The 19,189-nt window shown below is 39.3% G+C and overlaps 1 protein-coding gene and 1 long non-coding RNA gene across 32 annotated transcripts in view; one reads left to right on the top strand and one right to left on the bottom strand.

Moving 5' to 3' along the window:
• Positions 1 to 18,252, bottom strand: part of LRCH3 (leucine rich repeats and calponin homology domain containing 3) — a 201,622-nt gene extending 183,370 nt beyond the window's left edge. For all 31 annotated transcript variants that reach the window (XR_014824609.1, XR_014824611.1, XR_014824612.1 and 28 more), the window contains exon 1: positions 17,967 to 18,252. Coding sequence is in view for 25 of the 31 variants with exons in the window: in XM_005670145.4 (XP_005670202.2) it covers positions 17,967 to 18,228 (262 nt within the window). In the remaining 6 variants the exon portion in view is untranslated. The remainder of the gene's footprint in view (positions 1 to 17,966) is intronic.
• On the top strand, positions 11,351 to 18,248 carry LOC146397690 (uncharacterized). Its single transcript, XR_014824631.1, has 2 exons — positions 11,351 to 12,629; positions 14,656 to 18,248. It is a non-coding gene; the product is annotated as an uncharacterized LOC146397690 (long non-coding RNA).
• Positions 18,253 to 19,189: the final 937 nt, after the last annotated feature.

Genomic DNA, 19,189 nt, shown 5'->3' with positions numbered 1-19,189 from the left:
AAGAAAAAAAAACACAAAAAGATTGAGCTGTGGGAGTTCCCTTGTGGCACAATGGATTAAGGATCTGGGGTGGTCATTGCAGAGGCTTGGGACACTGCTGTGGTGCAAGTTCAATCCCCAGCTGGGAAACTTCCACATGTGACAGGAGTGGCAGAAAAAAAAAAAAAAAAAAACTGAGCTGTGGACAGAGTCTGGGGTTTCTGCACAAGCTGGGATCCTTACTGCACCTACAGGATGACATACTAAGATTTTTTTTTAATATATGATTCTTTTTTTCACTATAGCTGGTTTACAGTGTTCTATCAATTGCTTTTTCATTTTTAATCTTTCAGCATAATTTTGGCCTCAGCCCAAATGAGCCAAGGCACAGCCCAAAAGGACTTGCTATTGTTTAGTAACAACAGGAACTAAACATTCTTGAGATCACATCAACGGTGACCAGCATAGGTTTATTTTATCACATTTTACCCTAGCCATATATGTTCTCACGATATGCCCAGACCATGAACACACTGTATCCTAGAACAAGGTGACATAACTTTCTTTTCTACCTTCTTTGTACCTTTTTCTCTTTTTCTTTCTGGCCACACCCATGGCATATGGAAAATCCTGGGTCAGAGACAGAATCCGAGCCAAAACTGTGACCTATGCCACAGCTGTGGCAACACAGAATCCTTAACCCACTGTGCTGGGCTGGAGATGGAACCCGTGCCGCCAAAGAAACAGTATTGGACCTTAATCCACTGCGTCACATTGGGAACCTCATCTTTCTCTTTTTTAATAATATGGTGTTGAGAGTGCTCAATTTGGTTGGCCTATGCGGCATGGGGTTAGAATAACAGGGGTAAACTATTTAACTCAGAGACCTTCTGGGGGAAAAAAGCAACTTCAATTACTTGACTAGCTGTGGAGTAGTGCTTTTCAAACTGTAATGTCCTCATAAGCACCTGGGGATCTCATTAAAATGCAGATTCTAATTCTGGGATGAAGCCTGAAATTCTGCATTTCTCATAAAATCCTAGGTGATGCCATATTGCTGGTCCACTCTGAATTGCAAAACTTTATATACACTTAGGTCACTCTTAAAATTTTCAAAAGATGCTTATGTAACAGTAGAATCCTAGGAAAAGTGAGTCCTAACAAAAGAATAATTATGACTTTGAACAGTATTTGTCAATCAAGAAAATAGAAAAACTTGTGTTATTGAAACCAAATAACAACCAAGGATTATTCAATCCACAAATGTAACACACTCTGCAAACCTCAAGTAGGATGTATATAAGGAAAGCCACATCATAGTCAAACTGCAGAAAATCAAAGACAAAGGAAAAGAAAATTTTAAAGGCAGTCAGAGAATATTCAAATCTTCTTACTCCCAAAGTAACACTGCCCCTACCCTGCCTAACCCCACCCCTTCCAATCCATGAGAGCAGCTCAGCCCACTTCATATACACACTGGTTTGTTTTGCACATGCTATGAAAGGAATCCCTCATCATTTACAGCATTGCTTCAAGAAATTCCTTAAGCCTTTGTCTTCTAACATCCTTTCCTTTTCAACAGGTCACAGCTCTCTATCCTGGGACTCCATACTTCTGACAGTGTCTCATTTCCTACACAGCCTCAAAATAGAGCCTAGAATGTTTTCAGATACTTAACATTAAATTCCCTTTCTCCTATTTAAAGATCGTTAAGAGGCTAACCACTGTCTGAATCAGTAGTCTTCAAGGAGGGAATGTGAGCCTGCTATCCAGGGGATACTTAAAATGATCCACTGGAGCATGGAAAAAAAAATTAGAACTTTTCTATTTACGTTTAATTTCCCCTTTAAATTTTATATTTTATGTCTATTTTATAATACATGCAATTTTAGTGCATTAGTATAAGCACATAATACATAAACAAATATACATTGGTTGTCTAAAATTTCTTACTAGAGGGACCACTGGCTAAAATGACAACAGAATACTGTCCCTAAGTACTGGGATTTGAGACACAGCAGACACCTGAAATGACAGGAGGTAGGCAACACTCTTTCTTCTCCTCAAATTAATGCAGATTTTAGATATTGAAAGAAATTAAGGTACTCTAAGAATAAAAAAAGAAAAGAAAAAATGAAGATACTTCTTAAAGAGTCTAATTAGCAAGTTTTCCCTCCTCTCCCAACTCAAACAAGAAATGGAACATTTAGTTGCAGAAAAGTTACACTAATCAGTCAGTAAAGTGACTACCACTGCATCATATATATCCCTTACTGTGCATTATAATTATCTACTCTGCTGGTTACTTGATTTTATATTAAATACAACCTGTAGTTAGACATATGCCATTTTTTCAGGCTGCCCAGGATCTAAACACTATTCCTATGTTGGGGAATACAGTATGTTTTGAAAAAGAGTTTTTTCCTCAACAGAAGCTGAAAATTTTCACATGGTGTGCTTGCTTTCCCAGCCTTTCTTGCAGCTAGGGGCACAGGCAAGTGATCTAGGTTCCCTCAAGCAGACAGATCCTTCCCTAACTTTGAACTGAAAGCAGAGTGGTAAAAATACACCTCAATATCCACAAGCAGCAGTGGCAAAAGTTCCAGTGCTGGTATAGTGTCCATTATCATTGGTATTGGTGGTATAAGTTGAGGTGTCTATCCTCAGGTGGCAAGGCTAGTGTTGTCTGCATAGGATATGTTCCGTCACAGGATTTGGGGCATTATTCCTAATTACCAACCCTTCTAGCCTTGTTCTCCAGCCCCCTCAGAGATTTGGTGGGCCACTAATAACCACGGTTGGTTTCTATTGTTCCAAAGACCCTAAATCATATATGCTCAATTTTCATAGTATATTTTTTCATGTAAATTGGTTATCTATTATAACTTTAACAGTACAGTGTTTTGTTTTTTGTGGGTTTTTTTGCTTTCAAGGGCTGCGCCCGCAGCACATGGAGGATCCCAGGCTAGGGGTCAAATCAGAGCTGCAGCTGCCGGCCTACGCCACAGCCACAGCAATACAGGATCAGAGCTGCGTCTTCGACCTACACCACAGCTCATGGCAATGCTGGATCCTTAACCCAGTGAGTGAGGCCAGGGATCACACCCTCAACCTCATGGTTCCTGGTTGGATTCGTTTCTACTGTGCCATGATGAGAACTCCTAACAGTACAGTTTTACAGTGACACAACCTTTAAAACAAATAAAACCAAGCTTTCGATGTTTATTCTATACCAAAGTGCCCAATTTTGCAAAATGAAGTATGTTTTATAGTTAAAATTTTTCTTCAAGTGAATAAAATCCTTAGCTTTCCTAATCAAGATATCTTTAGGAAGTGAAAAACTACTATTTTCCTAAATGAATTCTAAAGTAAAGCAGCAAAGCCTACGGAAGAATTTCTCAAGTGGTGGTTCTTAGGCCACCTGCACCTAGAACCACTGGGTTGCTTGTTAAAAATGCAGCTTAATGAACCTTGCCCCAGATCTCCTGAATCAGACTTTCTAAGGTGTGGACGCAGGAATATACATCTTTTTAAAGTGCTACAGGGGATTTTTTGTACATTAAGGTTTGAGAACCAACAGGCTATGGTATGTCACTTGATAATACATGATCAGAAATCACAACATTACTGAGCTAGAAAAAGGATCACATATTTACCAGGCTAAGAGTCTCCTTAGATAACTGAGATCTGCATAATTATCAATGTTATAAATATCAAATATACCTGGAAAGCCTATAAATTATAGGCAATTTAAAATGTTTTACTTCTTCTATTAGCAAATCAAGGTCCTATTCTGAAAATTTTCAAACACCTAAAAATTCTCAATTGCTACTGGTTATATTTTGGGGGTACTGATTCTTAGCACATGTAAATCATCACCCTTACCCTTTATGACACCAATTAAAGAGGGTCTGGGAGGAGTTCCCACTGTGGGACAATGGGTTAAGGACTCAGGATTGACACAGCTGTGGCTCAGATTTGAGCCCTGGCTTGGGAACTTCCATATGCCACTGGAGTGCCCCCCCCCCAAAAAAGGGGGGGTCTAAATGCCTGACTTTGACATAAAATATGTTCACTGGTATCATGCTTGAGAATGCTTTGACTGAATTCTACTATATCGCTGAAGCCCCAAAGGTCTTCACTAAGCCCAGTCACACACAAGTCAGCTGTCACTATTTCCAAAACTAAGAAAGTGAAAAGGCTCATTTCCTGTTTTAACTTCTCATTCAGTCACCTATCCATCCCATTCCACCCCATTCATCCACCCATCTAATAAACACTCAAAGGGTATTTGGCATTGTACTAAATGATGTACAATAAGACAGAATCTTCTATGGCAGGAAGAATCCTAAAATGGCCCCCATTCTAATCCTTGGGACTGTGAATATGAAATATACTCTGACCCCATATTCTGAAGAGATTTTGCAGATATAATTAAGTAATTACTAATCAACTGACTTTGAATTAAACAAAAGAGAGATAATATGGCTAGACTCAATCTTATCACATGAGCCCTCTGGCTGGTAGCAGAAGAGGAAGTTAGAGATTCTGAGCAGGACACACTATTGTTGGCTTAAAGGTGGAGGGGCCTATGTAGCAAAGAATGTGGACTGCATCTCTGAGCAGCCCAAAGATGAAATAGGGACCTGAGTTTTATAACTTCAATGAAATGAATTCTGCCCAAATCTGAATGATCCTGGAAATTCTTTCCCCAAACTTCCAGATAAGAGTCCAGCCTGGCCATAGAAGACCATAAGTAGATAACTCAGCTGAGTCCAGTCTTCTGAGCTACAGAACTGTAAGATAATAATGGATGTTGTTTTAAGCTAAGTCTACAGTAATTTGTTATGCAGCAAGAGAAAACTAATATATCTTCTTCAAGAAGCTCCCAATCTAGTGTGAGAAAAGATAGTATTTTTCATTGTGACAGTAGAAAAGTGTGAACAAGGTATTAGGGAAGCAAGAAAAATACCTGACTGGGGAAGGGGGATAATAGAGGAGAAGGAAAAAGGAAAGGTAAAAAAGAAGAGGTGCCATGAGTAATACACAAGTTAGGAATGAGTAAATAAGCCTAAACAAAGAAGTACATGAAAAAAAGTAAATAAACCATAAACGTACAATTTTTTACAAGTATAAAGTGAGCAACCATACATGTGATAACCTCGGTTAAAGAATATTCTCAGTGGAGTTCCCATTGTGGCTCAGTGGTTAACGAATCTGACTAGGAACCATGAGGTTTCAGGTTCGATCCCTGGCCTTGCTCAGTGGGTTAAGGATCTGGTGTTGCCATGAGCTGTGGTGTGGGTTGCAAATGAGGCTCGGATCCTGAGTTGCTGTGGCTCTGTGGCTGTGGCTCCGATTAGACCCCTACTAGCCTGGGAATCTCCATATGCCCTGGGAGCGGCCCTAGAAAAGGCAGAGAGACAAAAAGACAAAAAAAAAAAAAAAGAATATTCTCAGTACTTCAGAAATACACCCACCCTTAACCCATGGACCCTTTCCTCTAACATCTTCCCTCTCCCCTGCAAGTAACCATTATCCTAACTCTTATGATAATCATTTCCTAGCCTTTTAAAAATAGTTACAGCATTTATGAATGATTTTGCTTTTTTTTTTTTGTTTTTGTCTTTTTAGGGCTGCACCCAAGGCATATGGAAGTTCCCAGGCTAGCGGTCGAATTTTAACTGTAGCTGCTGGCCTACACCACAGCCACAGCAATGCCAGATCCAAGTCACACCTGTGACCTACACCACAGCTCACAGCAACGCTGGATCCTTAACCCACTAAGTAAGGCCAGAGATCAAACCCTCGTACTCATGGATTCTGTGGGGTTTGTTACTGCTAAACCCCAATGGTAATCCTGATTTTGCTTGTTTTTGAACTTTATTTAAATATGTTTGTGCTGCATATATAGTATCATGTACTTTACTTACTCAGCATGTTTCCAAGGTACATCTATATAATTGCATGCAGTTTCTCTGCTATAAAATCACATAAATAAATATACCACAAGTGATTTACCCATTCTATTGATGATCATGTGGGTTGTTTCCATTTTGCCAAAGATGAACAATGCTAAGAATGTTCTTATGCGTATGTCCTGGTGTGTTTACATACAACTTTCTTTGGGGTATGTTCCTCAGAGCTTGGAATTTTGGGTTCATAAAGTATGTGTATTTTCAATTTTACTAGGTATTTTTCGAAGGCAATGCACCAATTCACATCCCACTGGCGTTATGTAAGTGTCCCCAAAGCTCTACAGTTGGTCCTCAGTATTTGTAGGTTCTGCATCTGCAGATTCAACCAACCTTGGATTGAAAATATTTGGAGGAAAAAATTCCATAAAGTTCTAAAAAGCAAAACTTGAATTTGCTATGTGCCAGCAACTATTTCCATAGCATTTATATTATATTAAATCTTATAAGTAATCTAGAGATGAATTAAAGTAGGAGAATGTACATAAGTTATATGCAAATACTATGCCATTTTTACACAAGGAGCTTGAGAATCTGCAGATTCTGGTGTCCACAAAGGGCCCTGGAATCATTCCCCTGAGGGTATTGAGGGACAACTGTACTTTCTTTTCAGTACTTGGTACTATCAACTTGTGAATAGTATCTCAATTTTTTTTTTTTTTGGCTGCACTCATAGCACACAGAAGTTCCTAGGCCAGGGATCGAACCTACACCACAGCAAGTGACCCAGGCTCCTGAAGTGACAACACCAGATACTTAACCCACTGTGCCACAAGAGAACTCCTCAGTTTGATTTTAACTTCCATTTCCTTGATTACTAATGAGATTGAGCACGTTTTCACTATTTATTAGTCATGTGGATTCTTCTCTAGTGGAGTACCAATTAAAGTGTTTTCTCAGTTTTATACTGTGTTATCTCCTTGCTTGCTTGGAGAAATTCTATACATATTTTGGATATCATTTGTTTGTTGTATGTATTGGAAATCTCTTACTCCGGGGCTTATCTTTTTACTTCCTATGAATGTAGGTCATTTTTTAAAACCTGTTTTTAATGGAAAAACTGATTACCTAGTTTCTGTAAGAAATGTGTTTAACAAAATAGTTAAAATCCTTGGTTTAAGATTTCCTTCAGATGTTAAAAATCTACATATTTGGAGAAGCAAGGAAGAAAGTTAAAAGTAAGGAAATACCTTAAATTTTTAGGACTAGTTTCTGATTCTAAAACTGGTATCATTGCATTTGATATTACTGACTACTTCAGAATTTAAAATAATGTTCCTTTTGTGAATTACCACATTTACCATATTTTCTTCCTAAGCCTGAGTGAAATAACTGCTTCATTAAAAAACTGGAAAAATAATGAACATGTACGTTACTACTTAAAAGTCATATTTCATGTTATAATATGAGATAACATTACTCATCTAGCCACCATAAAAGGAAATGAACCCAAGGAAATCCTTGGCACCAACACTGCTGCCATTCTTCTAGTCTCAACATTGATTTTGTAGTGATCTATGACTCACTTTCTCATCCCTCCTAAAGGCACTATCTATTAACCCTTCCTATTTAAAAAACAAAGCCAGTACAGTTGAGTCTAGATTTTTCTCCTGAAACATAAATTTAAATCTTATTCCAGACGCCTTTATACCCAACAGCCATGATCTTCTCCATGGTCTTTGTTTCTTTTTATAAAATATGTGTCTGTTGCAGGGGGGTGGGTGGGGAGGATGTAAGTAACAGAAATCTTTTTAAGTCTTTCCTATTGTGTCAGTACAATATAAGAATTGTGCTGTTCCTCTCAGAAGAGAAAGGAAGCATGTGGATGAGACTGTATTAGAGCTATAGGATTTCTCATTCCAAACAACAGGCAAAGTTATAAGAGGAAGGGAGTTACAAATGTTTCCTGAGATGTGTTCTTAGCATACCACATTTCAATTCAATGTATTTATTTCCACAGAAACTTTGTTATAAATAGTATTATATATAATATTATATCCATATTTATGAAACTGAGATACTCATGGTAGGGAGGGTAGGTTACAGAAAACAAGAGAATAAACATTATAGAAACTTACTTTGGTCTGCCTTAATGGTTCATAATTAAATGGTTGCATTAAAACAAGCATGAACACATAACATAGGGTAGAATTCTTTAAAAAATTCCAAGCCTTCAAATTTCAAGTTCCCTACTGAGGTAACTTCAAGCTCTATACCTCGGACCTTCTCTGAGGCTAGAGGTACTTCAATAAAAATCTGTGTCATTGAAGCTTCTGTTGTGGCTCAGTGATAATGAACCCAACTAGTAATCATGAGGGCATGGGTTTGATCCCTGGCATGGTTCAGTGGGTTAAGGATCCGGCATTGCCATGAGCCAGATCAAAGATGCGGCTAGGATCCTGTGTTGCTGTGGTGTAGGCTGGCAGGTGTAGCTCCGATTTGACCCCTAGCCTGGGAACTTCCTTATGCACAGGTGCGGCCCTAAAAAGAAAAAGAAAAAAAAAAAAAAAAAAGAAAGAAAAAGAAGAAATCTGTGTCATTAACACATTCACACATTCTTTATATAAAGAGGTATGTGGGAGATATGGCCTTTAGGTATAAAAAGGAATGAAATCAGTGAGTTGAAATGATTTTCATGTTTAGGAAAAAAAAAAGGTTTTTGTGGGTGGCCTATAAACCTAGTTAAGCTATATACAATATGTAAGTTTTTATATGAGAAACTGCTTTTTATAATTCTGTGTGTAAATCATGTGTATTTACTTTTTTTAATTTTATTTTTAAAGGCCACATTTGTGGCATATGGTTGTTCCCAGGCTAGGGGTCGAACTGGAACTGCAATACTGGTCTAAGCCACAGCCATGGCAATGCCAGATCTGAGCCACATGTATGACCTACACTGCAGCTTGTGGCAGGGCTGGATCCTTAATCCACTGAGTGAGGCCAGGGATTGAACCTGCATCCTCACAGACAGTATGTCAGGTTCTTAACCCACAGAGCCAAAAGGGAACTCCTGTATTTACATTTTTAAAGCTGCATACAATTTGTTTGAACAATTCCACTTCCAGGAATTTACCCAAAGGAAATAATAATACATTAGCAAAGAGTTATGTATAAAAATGTTCATAGTATTATTTCTAATAATAAAAAATTAGAAATAGTCTAAATGCCCAATAAAAGCTATCTGGTTAAGTACAAAGATATAGTTAGATTCTCCGCAGCCACTAAAATTCTATCATAAGAGGAGTTCCCATTGTGACTCAGCAATAACAAACTTGACTAGTATCCATGAGGACGTGGGTTCAAGCCCTGGCCTTGTTCAGTGGGTTAAGAATCTGGTGTTGCCGTGAGCTGTGGTGTACGTCACAGGTGTGGCTTGGAACTGGCATCGCCGTGGCTGTGGCATGATCCAGCAGCTGCAGCTCCAATTCGACACCTAGCCTGGGAACTCCCATATGCCATGGGTGAGATGCTAAAAAGAAAAATATAGGAGTTCCCGTCGTGGCGCAGTGGTTAACAAATCCGACTAGGAACCATGAGGTTGCGGGTTCGGTCCCTGCCCTTGCTCAGTGGGTTAACGATCCGGCGTTGCCGTGAGCTGTGGTGTAGGTTGCAGACGCGGCTCGGATCCCACGTTGCTGTGGCTCTGGCGCAGGCCGGTGGCTACAGCTCCAATTCAACCCCTAGCCTGGGAATCTCCATATGCCAAGGGAGCGGTCCAAGAAATAGCAACAACAACAACAACAAAAGACAAAAGACAAAAGACAAAAAAAAAAAAATATATATATATATATATAAAATAAAATTTCTTTTAAACTTTAAAAAATTTTAAAAAGAATTGGAAGAATAAGTCAAAATGTTCATAGTGTTTATCTTTGCAGTAGCACTATCCCTTTTTTCTTTTCTCTACCTTGTGTATTTGCTTTCCCAAATGTTCTATAGTAAATATACAATTTACAATTACAAAAGAATCAAATTAAATATGCAGGAGTTTATATATATGCACAAAGAACTTGTTTCTCAATTTGTTCTATGACAAAATGTCACAGGAAAAAACAGAAAAACTAAATATTTTCCCCTTGTATTTATAAACTTTTTCTTTCTTTTTATTTTTTTTTTTTAATTTTTTTGCTTTTTTAGGGCTGCACCCACAGCATATGGAGGCTCCCAAGCTAGGGGTTCAATCTGAGCTACAGCTGCCAGCCTACACCACAGCCATAGCAATGCGCCAGATCCGAGCCACATCTGCAACCTACACCACAGCTAATGGCAACACTGGATCCTTAACCCACTGAGCAAGGCCAGGGATCAAATCCTCAACCCCATGGTTCCTAGTCAGATTCGTTTCCGCTGCACCATGATGGGAACTCCACTTTTGCTTATTGTAGTCAAAATTACATTCCTCAAGATAATACTGAATACAGAACAAGGAGATATTATCTCTCACCTACCAGACTGACACAGATCAAAATGAATGAGATCAGTGGGTCCAAAGTAATGACAATGCATGCACTACTAGTATAAATCTAAGCTGAACAATCCTTCTGGAAGGAAGATTTTACAATCTGTATTTTTTTTTAAAAAGACCCTAAAATTGTGAATACCTTTTAACCAATCAATTATATTTCTAGGAATTTATCTTAAGGAAATAATTTAAAAGTCTGCAAGACATAAATACTAAGCTATTCTCAGCAAATACATTTGCAATTGTGAAAGGTGAAAACAATCCCAATGTGTATCAATAGTGGGCTACTATTAAGAATTATGCTACAGACCTAATATTTTCTGATTTTGTATCTCACATAGTAAAAAAATTAGACAATAAAATAGTCTTTGAATGATTCCATTTTTAGAATTTTTTTTAAAAATGAAAATGTACAGGGGAGTTTCCATCGTGGCTCAGCAGTTAACGAATCTGACTAGCATCCATGAGGATGCAAGTTCGATCCCTGGCCTTGCTCAGGGTTAAGGATCTGGCATTGTTGTGGCTGTGGCGTAGGTTGGCAGCTGTAGCTCCGACTGGACCCCTAGCTTGGGAAGCTCCATGTGCCGTGAGTGTGGCCCTAAAAAGACAGAAAAAAAAAAAAAAAGATGTGACTGTACATATTGATGAAGAAAATGTTAGATGATTTCAAACCAGGGTTCACTACCATAAATGGAATTACAAATGATCTTTAGTGTCTTCTTTATAACTTTTTGTACTATAATGAGCACATACAATTTTTAAAATCAGAAAGAATGATTTTTAGGTATACTAAACTGAACCAGCCTGATTAATCAAATAAAATTAGCTTTGGTGTTAGCTGAGATGTCAGCAAAGATCGTGTAATTATGACTGAGCCCCATTTGCCGCTACCTCCTCTCTTTGCTTCTGCCTTCTCAACCATTATTTTAAAGTGTTTTCTTTTTTTTTTTTTTTTTGGTCTTTTCTAGGGCCACACCCGTGGCATATGGAGGTTCCCAGGCTAGGGGTCTAATCTGAGCTGTAGCTGCTGGCATACACCAGAGCCACAGCAACTCGGGATCCAAGCCTCGTCTGCGACCTACACCACAGTTCACAGCAACGCTGGATCCTTAACCCACTAAGCAAGGCCAGGGATGGAACCCGAAACCTCATGGTTCCTAGTCGGATTCATTAACCACTGCGCCATGATGGGAACTCCCTAAAAGTGTTTTCATCTCTAATCACCACAGAGGCTTACTGTATTCATGGATAGAGAAAAATACTGCCAAAAGAAGTATAATTTATAAAATAAATAATGCTGAAGAAAATTTCAATTCTATTTGAGTCAGTATGCCCCAACATCACTTTACAGTATAACTTTCTGTGATGATGAAGAGGTTCTATTATCTGTGCTGTCCATACAACAGACAGTAGGTCTGTCTAATGTGCTGCCCAATATGACATATTTGGCTACTGAGCACTTGAAATGTGGCTAGAATGACTGAGGAACCAAATTTTAAATTTATAACATTTTAATTTTAATAACCACATATGGCTACTACCATATTGGACAGAACTGCCCTAGTACATATACTGTGGTTGATACAAAATATACATATATAAGGATCCAAGAAAAATATGATTTCTACTTAAGACATGACACTGCAATACATTTTTTCAAGACTAATGAAATCATAATTTTGTGGATTACAGACTGCTTTTTAAAAAATTACATAGTCTTTTAAGCAATCATCATTCTTTACCTAGGAAATAAGTACCCAATTCTCGAAAGCCTCTTTTTTTTTTTTGCTTTTTAGGGCACCTGAGATATATCAGAACTGCAGCTGCCACCCTACACCACAGCAATGCAGGATCTGAGGCATATGTGCAACCTACACTGCACTTAGGCAAATGCTAGATCCTTAACCCACTGAGCAACGCCAGGGATCAAAGGGGCATTCTAGTGGGATTCTAGTTGAGTTCATTTCCACTGAGCCACAATGGGAACTTCCAGAAAGCCTTAATTCTTATGGCTTCAATAGGATTTTGCTACCTTGGCTCACCCACCACTTTTCAATTTGTTTTCTTTTTTCTTAGTCTCCCCATTTGACTTCAACCACAGGTTTTTTCCCCAAAGCTGAATGCATGGTTTCATTTTTGGACATTTCATTCCGAAAAGATTTCTTTTTTTTTTTTCTTTTGTCTTTTTAGGGTTGTACCTGCAGCATATGAAGGTTCCCAGGCTAGGGGTCTAATTGGAGCTATAGCCACTGGCCTACACCACAGCCACAGCAACACCAAATCTGAGCTGCATCTGTGACCTGCACCACAGCTCACGGCAATGCTGGATCCTTAACCCACTGAGCAAGGCCAGGGATCGAACCCACAACCTCATGGTTCCTAGTTGGATTCATTTCCGCTGAGCCATGACAGGAACTCCCAGAAAAGATTCTTACACCTCTGACTATAAACCTATTTGCCTTCTGTGCAACAGCACCACCTTGCTATATAACCTTAAACACATCATTTAATCTCTCTGAGACTGCTTCTCATTTGTAAAACAACTAAAATGGTTACTTCTGCTTCCTTTGGCTTTAGAAGTCTCTGAATTCTGGTATAATTATGAAACTTTGTTTTTTTCTCAGGCTGATTCCTCTTCCTGCCTTTTTATTTATTATTTATAATTTTTTTAAATTTTTGGCCACGCCTGTGTATACAAAGGTTTCCAGGCCAGGGATCAAACTCAAGCCACAGCTGTAACCAGAGCCACAGCTGTGACAATGCCAAGTCCTTAAACGCTAAGCCATGGGAGAATCCCTGCTTTTTGCCTTTTTAAATGCTGGTGTACCCCATGGTTGTCTGTGATCAGCTTTTCCTCTTTCCACACTCTTTCTCCAAGAATCTCATAACTGTTCATTATGACTCTCAATTAATTCTGCAGTCCTAACTTCACTGTTAGAGCTCCAGATTTGCATTTCTATTTGCTGCACACAATGAACTAGATGTGCTATCAGCCCTGTAAAGGTATCAGGAAATTGTGTACCAAACTTTGTCAGTATGGCTTAGAGATCAAAAACAGGAGTTTTAGGCTCAGATGTATCTGAATTTGAATCCTAGCTCTGTCATTTATTAGCATTACCTTGATCAGATTAGTCTTGTCTCCACTTTTTCACATGTAAAACGGGGTTAAAAATAGTACTTGCAATTCAAATGGTTATTGTGTGTCCATTTTATATATATATATATATATATATATATATATATACATGTAACAGTATAATATTTGGAATATACTAACAGTTCAATAAATGTTAGCTACTGGTATCATCAGGAGCATTACCATCTTCCTAGTCCTCTAGGTTTAATGGCTCGGTCATTCGATGCATTGTCTCTTTAAAAAGAAATAAATTCAGTCAGCACTTGTACATTTTTATTTTCCAATATGACCTCTGTTTTTTATTCCTGGATTGTTATTGCAGCCTCCCAATAAGATTACTGATTTTTTTATACTTAGAGGTTAGTCTCTTATTTTTCTTTCCACTATATTACCTAGCATAATGCCTTACACAAAAAAGTTTTGCTACTATTAGACAATTCAAATAATCTTTACATCTACTTATTCCTCCACTAGCTAGATTCCCTTGAGTTCTTCGAGGACAGGGAGTGTCTTGGTCCTCCATGTATATCTGCTGAATGAATGACTGTGATTTAGTCTTCTTATTTCCAAACCTATCATCAATCTAGCTGCCTTAAAGGCAAAAGGTAGCTCTTATATTCTTTAATCCAACTATTTATTCTGACCTAACTGACCTCTCCACAACTTCATCAAAAGCAGTCTCACTATAATAGTCCGAACTCTTACATCGTGTCAAGAAGTCTACTCAAATTAAGCAGGCAAGGGAATTTATTAGCTTGCATAATTTGAAAGTCCAAGGAGGAGTTCCCGTCGTGGGGCAGTGGTTAATGAATCCAACTAGGAACGATGAGGTTGTGGGTTCCATCCCTGGACTTGCTCTGTGGGTTGAGGATCTGGCATTGCCGTGAGCTGTGGTGTAGGTCGCAGATGCAGCTCGGATCCCGAGTTGCTGTGGCTCTGGCGTAGGCTGGTGGCTACAGCTCTGATTCAACCCCTAGCCTGGGAACCTCCATATGCGGTGGGAGCGGCCCTAGAAAAGGCAAAAAAAGACAAAAAAAAAAAAAACAAAAAAACAAGAAAGTCCAAGGATACCACTAACTTAAGGCGTGGCTACTGATCCAAAGGTTCAAACATTATCATTCAAACTTGGCCTCACTCTTTCTATCTTTTGGCTCTGCTTTCATTTATTGGTGAGCTCCAGGCTCACATTTTATTATCTCAGCAACCCCAGGGTTCAAAGCATGCCTCTTTCTCAATAGTTCCAATAAAAACTTCAGAATTAACACTCTTACGTGCTTACTGGAAAATATGTCCATCTATGAACCCATCACTATTGCCAAAGGGATGGACTACACTGACTGGCAAGCCTGAGTAATGTGCACACACTTCTGTTGTCCACTGCCCAGAATGGCTTTCCTTCTCATTTCTGCCTCCCTAAATCCAAGTTAAAACTGTTCTGCCCTAAAAAGTTTCCCCTGATTTAAGATCTTCGTTGTCCACTGAATTAAGTAACTTATTCCCAAATAAATATTTCTGTTTTACTAAAGATCTACCTTTTAAACAAACAGGAAGGAAAGTCTCAGGAAAATGTTGCATGATGAATTTTATTTTATTTTGCTTTTTAGAACCTCGCCTGCAGCACACGGAGGTTCCCAGGCTAGGAGTCAATCAGAGCTGCAGCTGCCAGCCTATGCCACAGCCACAGCAATGCCAGATCTTTAACCCACTGAGCAAGGCCAGGGATTGAACCCGAATCCTCATGGATACTGCTCAGCTTCATTACTGATGAGCCACAACAGGAACTCCAAAGAATTTTAATCATGTCAAGTTATAAACAGTATAGGTAATATGTGCTGTTTCTTAAAATGTAAAGACAGCAGCTCTACCAGATAGAGTCTATACATTAAGAAAGAACAGACTGCGTGGCAGTTTTGATAAATATAGCACTCATATAATTTTCTTGGCTTTAAATTTTCTATAGGGTCTGAACAAAACATTTTAGCTAACATAAGGTGGGTCTGAATTCAAAGTACCCCGTGAAACAAGTAGATGATGGTTTTAGTGTTACCTCAAACAGGATCTGAATCAGGCTCAAGTCCTGGCTAATACCACTTTCCTTGGCCTTTAGCTACAGGTGTTTGAGCAAACTCTCCAAACTTGGTTTCACTATCTGTAAAAGCAGTAATGGTAATACCTATCTGTACCTAAGGAGGCTGTGTGGTATAGTGCAGAGAAGAGTAATAAGATGGACCCAGGCTGAAAGTCTACCACTAGTACTATTTATATGACTCTGAGTGATTTCTCATCTATAAGTTCTGAGTGATTCCTCATATGCAAATTTGGGATAATAATTTTTTTTTTCTTTTTTGGCCTCCCTGTGGCACATGATGTTGCCCAGCCAGGGATTAGATCTGATGCACAGTTGCAGGGATGGAACCTGCGTCCTAACACTGCAGAGACAACGATACCACAAGGACACCAATCCCGGTGCGGTGCACCACAGCAGAAACTCCAGGATAATAATATTTAATCCACTGATTGTTAAGCACTTAGAAAGGCAATGTATTTTAAAACACCTATGATAATGAATAGGAAACAGTGAAAACTCAATAATGTTATCCACATAAAATTAGACATTTAAAATAATTCAGAGACTAATTCACTATTTTTGTACTTAGCAAGGGTTGCCAAAGATTACTTATACTTAATAAGTGATATTTCTAACATGTCAGAAATGAATCTAGTCTAGTAGGTTATAAAGCACCTTGTAAACTTTTTTTTCTTTACACTTTTTGACCAGATAAAATGTTAACCAACAAAAAATTTGGTTTATGAAGAAACTTAATATTAAAGTAATAAAATAAGTGTAGATACTAATGAATTAAAAATTCAGAGCATGGTAAGGGAAAAACTCATTGGGATTACTTATTCTTCTGTATAAATGCCGTTGGGTTTTGTCGGTTAATAAAATATTTCTTAAAGGCAAAACACATTGTTCCTTTTAGAACTATTTAAAAGCAGGTAAGATAATGAGCTAGATAAACTCCTGTAATCACCTTGTTCTTTAACTTCAGGCTTAATGTAGTAATACTGAAATGACACCAATAAGAAATCACTACTCCATCCATCTCCTGAACAGAATCATGAAATCTGGGGTATGAATGACAATTTTAGATGTTTACTATCAGAACATATGTAAAAGCCAAGTGGCTGTTCATATTTAGATCAGCAGGAAAGTTTAATTTTAATGTCATTCACTAAAAAATACAAAGTATATTCAGTACAACTGTTTTCAAGAAGAGATTATAAACAAGTAGGCATCTGATTTTTTCAATTTTACACTAGAGGAAAAATTTATTTGGAAAGAATAGTTTCTTGAAGTAGTTTAACAGTTCTGTTTCTTTTTCTAACATGAGTCAGTTATGTGTAATACTTATCAATCTTAATGAGTGCACAAACATAGGAAAGGTTAAAACACAAAGTTCTACACATTCTTTGGTTGCAAAAACATATGAAAATAATTACATCATACCATACTATAAGTAAGGGGCTTTTTTTCTCCTTTATATTGATTCCCTTTTTAATCTACTCCCTGAGGAAGCTATATTTTAAACACAAGAGAAACATTATGCTGAACACCTCAGTCACCAGAGATTGTTCTCTACAACCAAGAAAATCAGATAATACTTGATTTATTATCTTTTCTGTGTTCAAAAATAAGTATACGGTAAAGTACTGGGGGGGGGGGTTAAAAAGCATTAAATACAGAAACGGTAGGCAACCTATGTTTATCTTTTCTAAACAGTTTTCTTCCTTCAACTTTTCTGGAGGCCGCATGAGGAGAGAGGAAAAGAGTGGGTATCTGAAGGTGGGCTCTAGTTATTTTCACAAGTACACTGGGTAAGTCAGCTAGATGAAGGGGAAAGAGAAAAAAATTAAAGCGTTCGGGTTCACACTAAAAACACAACTCTTATAAAAAGAGGCCAGTGCAGAGAGTCATGCCCCCCTGACAATGCAGTGACCAATGCTATTCTGACCTATCATGAGCGCGCTACAATCCCAAATCTTAGCAAGTCAATCTGGCATCCCAAATTCGAAAGGGCCTGAAGAATCTCGGCGGAGCAAGGGTCTAGCTCAGCAGTGGCAGAAGTTAATTTTCTAGGAGAGTAAGACTACCCGGCAGTCCTCTACGGTGCTCTTCCCCCGCCGGGGAAGGGGGTGTTACTGTCCGCCTGGCCCCAAGCTCGGGGTCTGGCCCGCAGGCCCCGGGGCTGGGTGGGTGGGGGCCGCCAGCTTCTCCCCGTTGCCCGAGTCCCGACTCGAAGCTACGGGACCAGTTGCTGTAACCACTCGCGATTTCCCCCCCATAGGCTGGGGCCGCCTCTGGCTATGCCCCGGGCCTCCTGTAGGCAGGGATGACCCCCGCCCCACTCACCCGCACGGGTGGTGTCCGTCAGGTCGTGGTTGGCCGCTCCCCGGGGAAACTCCCTCAGTTTCCGGCCGCTCAGGCTCAGCACCCCGGTTACCGCCGCCTCCTCCAGCGCTCGGTCGAGGGAGCGGCTCCACGAGCCCGGGCCGGGACCAGGGCCTGTGCCGGAGTTTGGGCCGCAGTTAACAACGGAGAGGTTACCTCCCGACGTTCCCGGGCCAGAGTACTCTGTAGCCGTGGCCACAGCCACCAACCCTGCGGCCGCCATTTCCTAGCCGACAACTCTCTGGCCCGCCCGCGCAGCGCATGCGCGGCCAGATGATGGGTGGGCGGGGAAAGGGGCTTGCAGACCCCGGACGGGTCCCTTGATGGGCTGGGCTGCAGGGCCCCTCCGCTTACCCCGGCGCTAGCCCCCGCCCACTTGAGGTTTCCAAGCGAAATTAAAACGGAACTCACAAATTGGGAGCGGCGCCCTGCTCTAGTCCCAGTAACCTATCCGACAAGCCTCTATAAAAATACTTTTCAGACCACGCTCCTCACCAAAACTTCTCCACCGTCCTCCTTCAGTACTAGATTAAACATTAAGGCTCAATACCGTTGGTGCCAGAAATTTGGGTGGTGAGATGAGAAACATTTCCTGACTCCTGTCATTCTATAAGCCAAATGATCTCAATGGAGACTTGCAGATTTATTAACTATTATTGCCCGAGAGGAAAAGAAGTGTTAACCTGGCTCTCAAATGTCATAATTCTCACTGAAAGGGACGTATAGATATTTTAGGCCTTTCCTTTTACGAAATAGTTTAACGAAAATAAGCACCTTAAATAGTATCTGTCCCTTAGGCAAGATTGGTGAATAAAGCTGGGTGAGAGGTATTAAAGTTCAAATTTTTGGTCTGGAACCAAAATTGAGAAATATAAAATGATCTGGCCATAATCTACACGTAGGGCTTAGAGACAATTTTAAGAAATAGTCAAAAAAAAAAAGTTACTGAAAAAGTAGAAAATACTACATTTTAAACCAATTAGAGCTCATATATATTGCAACTAGTCCAGCATATTGCTGCTTTAACACACTTAAGCCATTCCTGCTAAATGATGTACATTTCCCCTACAATCAATGAACTTTTACCATGGGAAATAGACTGTCAGATACAGTCCTTTTCTTAGATTGTAATGTAATTAGAATCCGGACAAATAAACCAATTAGATTAAAACCACAAAAAAAGG

This window comes from Sus scrofa, chromosome 13 (genome assembly GCF_054392235.1).
Source record: "Sus scrofa isolate SSC_HxYL_T2T_F1_AM1 chromosome 13, Sscrofa_HxYL_maternal_Yorkshire_Landrace_v2.0, whole genome shotgun sequence".
Taxonomy (NCBI): Eukaryota; Metazoa; Chordata; class Mammalia; order Artiodactyla; family Suidae; genus Sus; species Sus scrofa.
The sequence above is the reverse complement of the archived record's forward strand: the minus strand, read 5'-3'. Positions and strand labels throughout refer to the sequence as shown.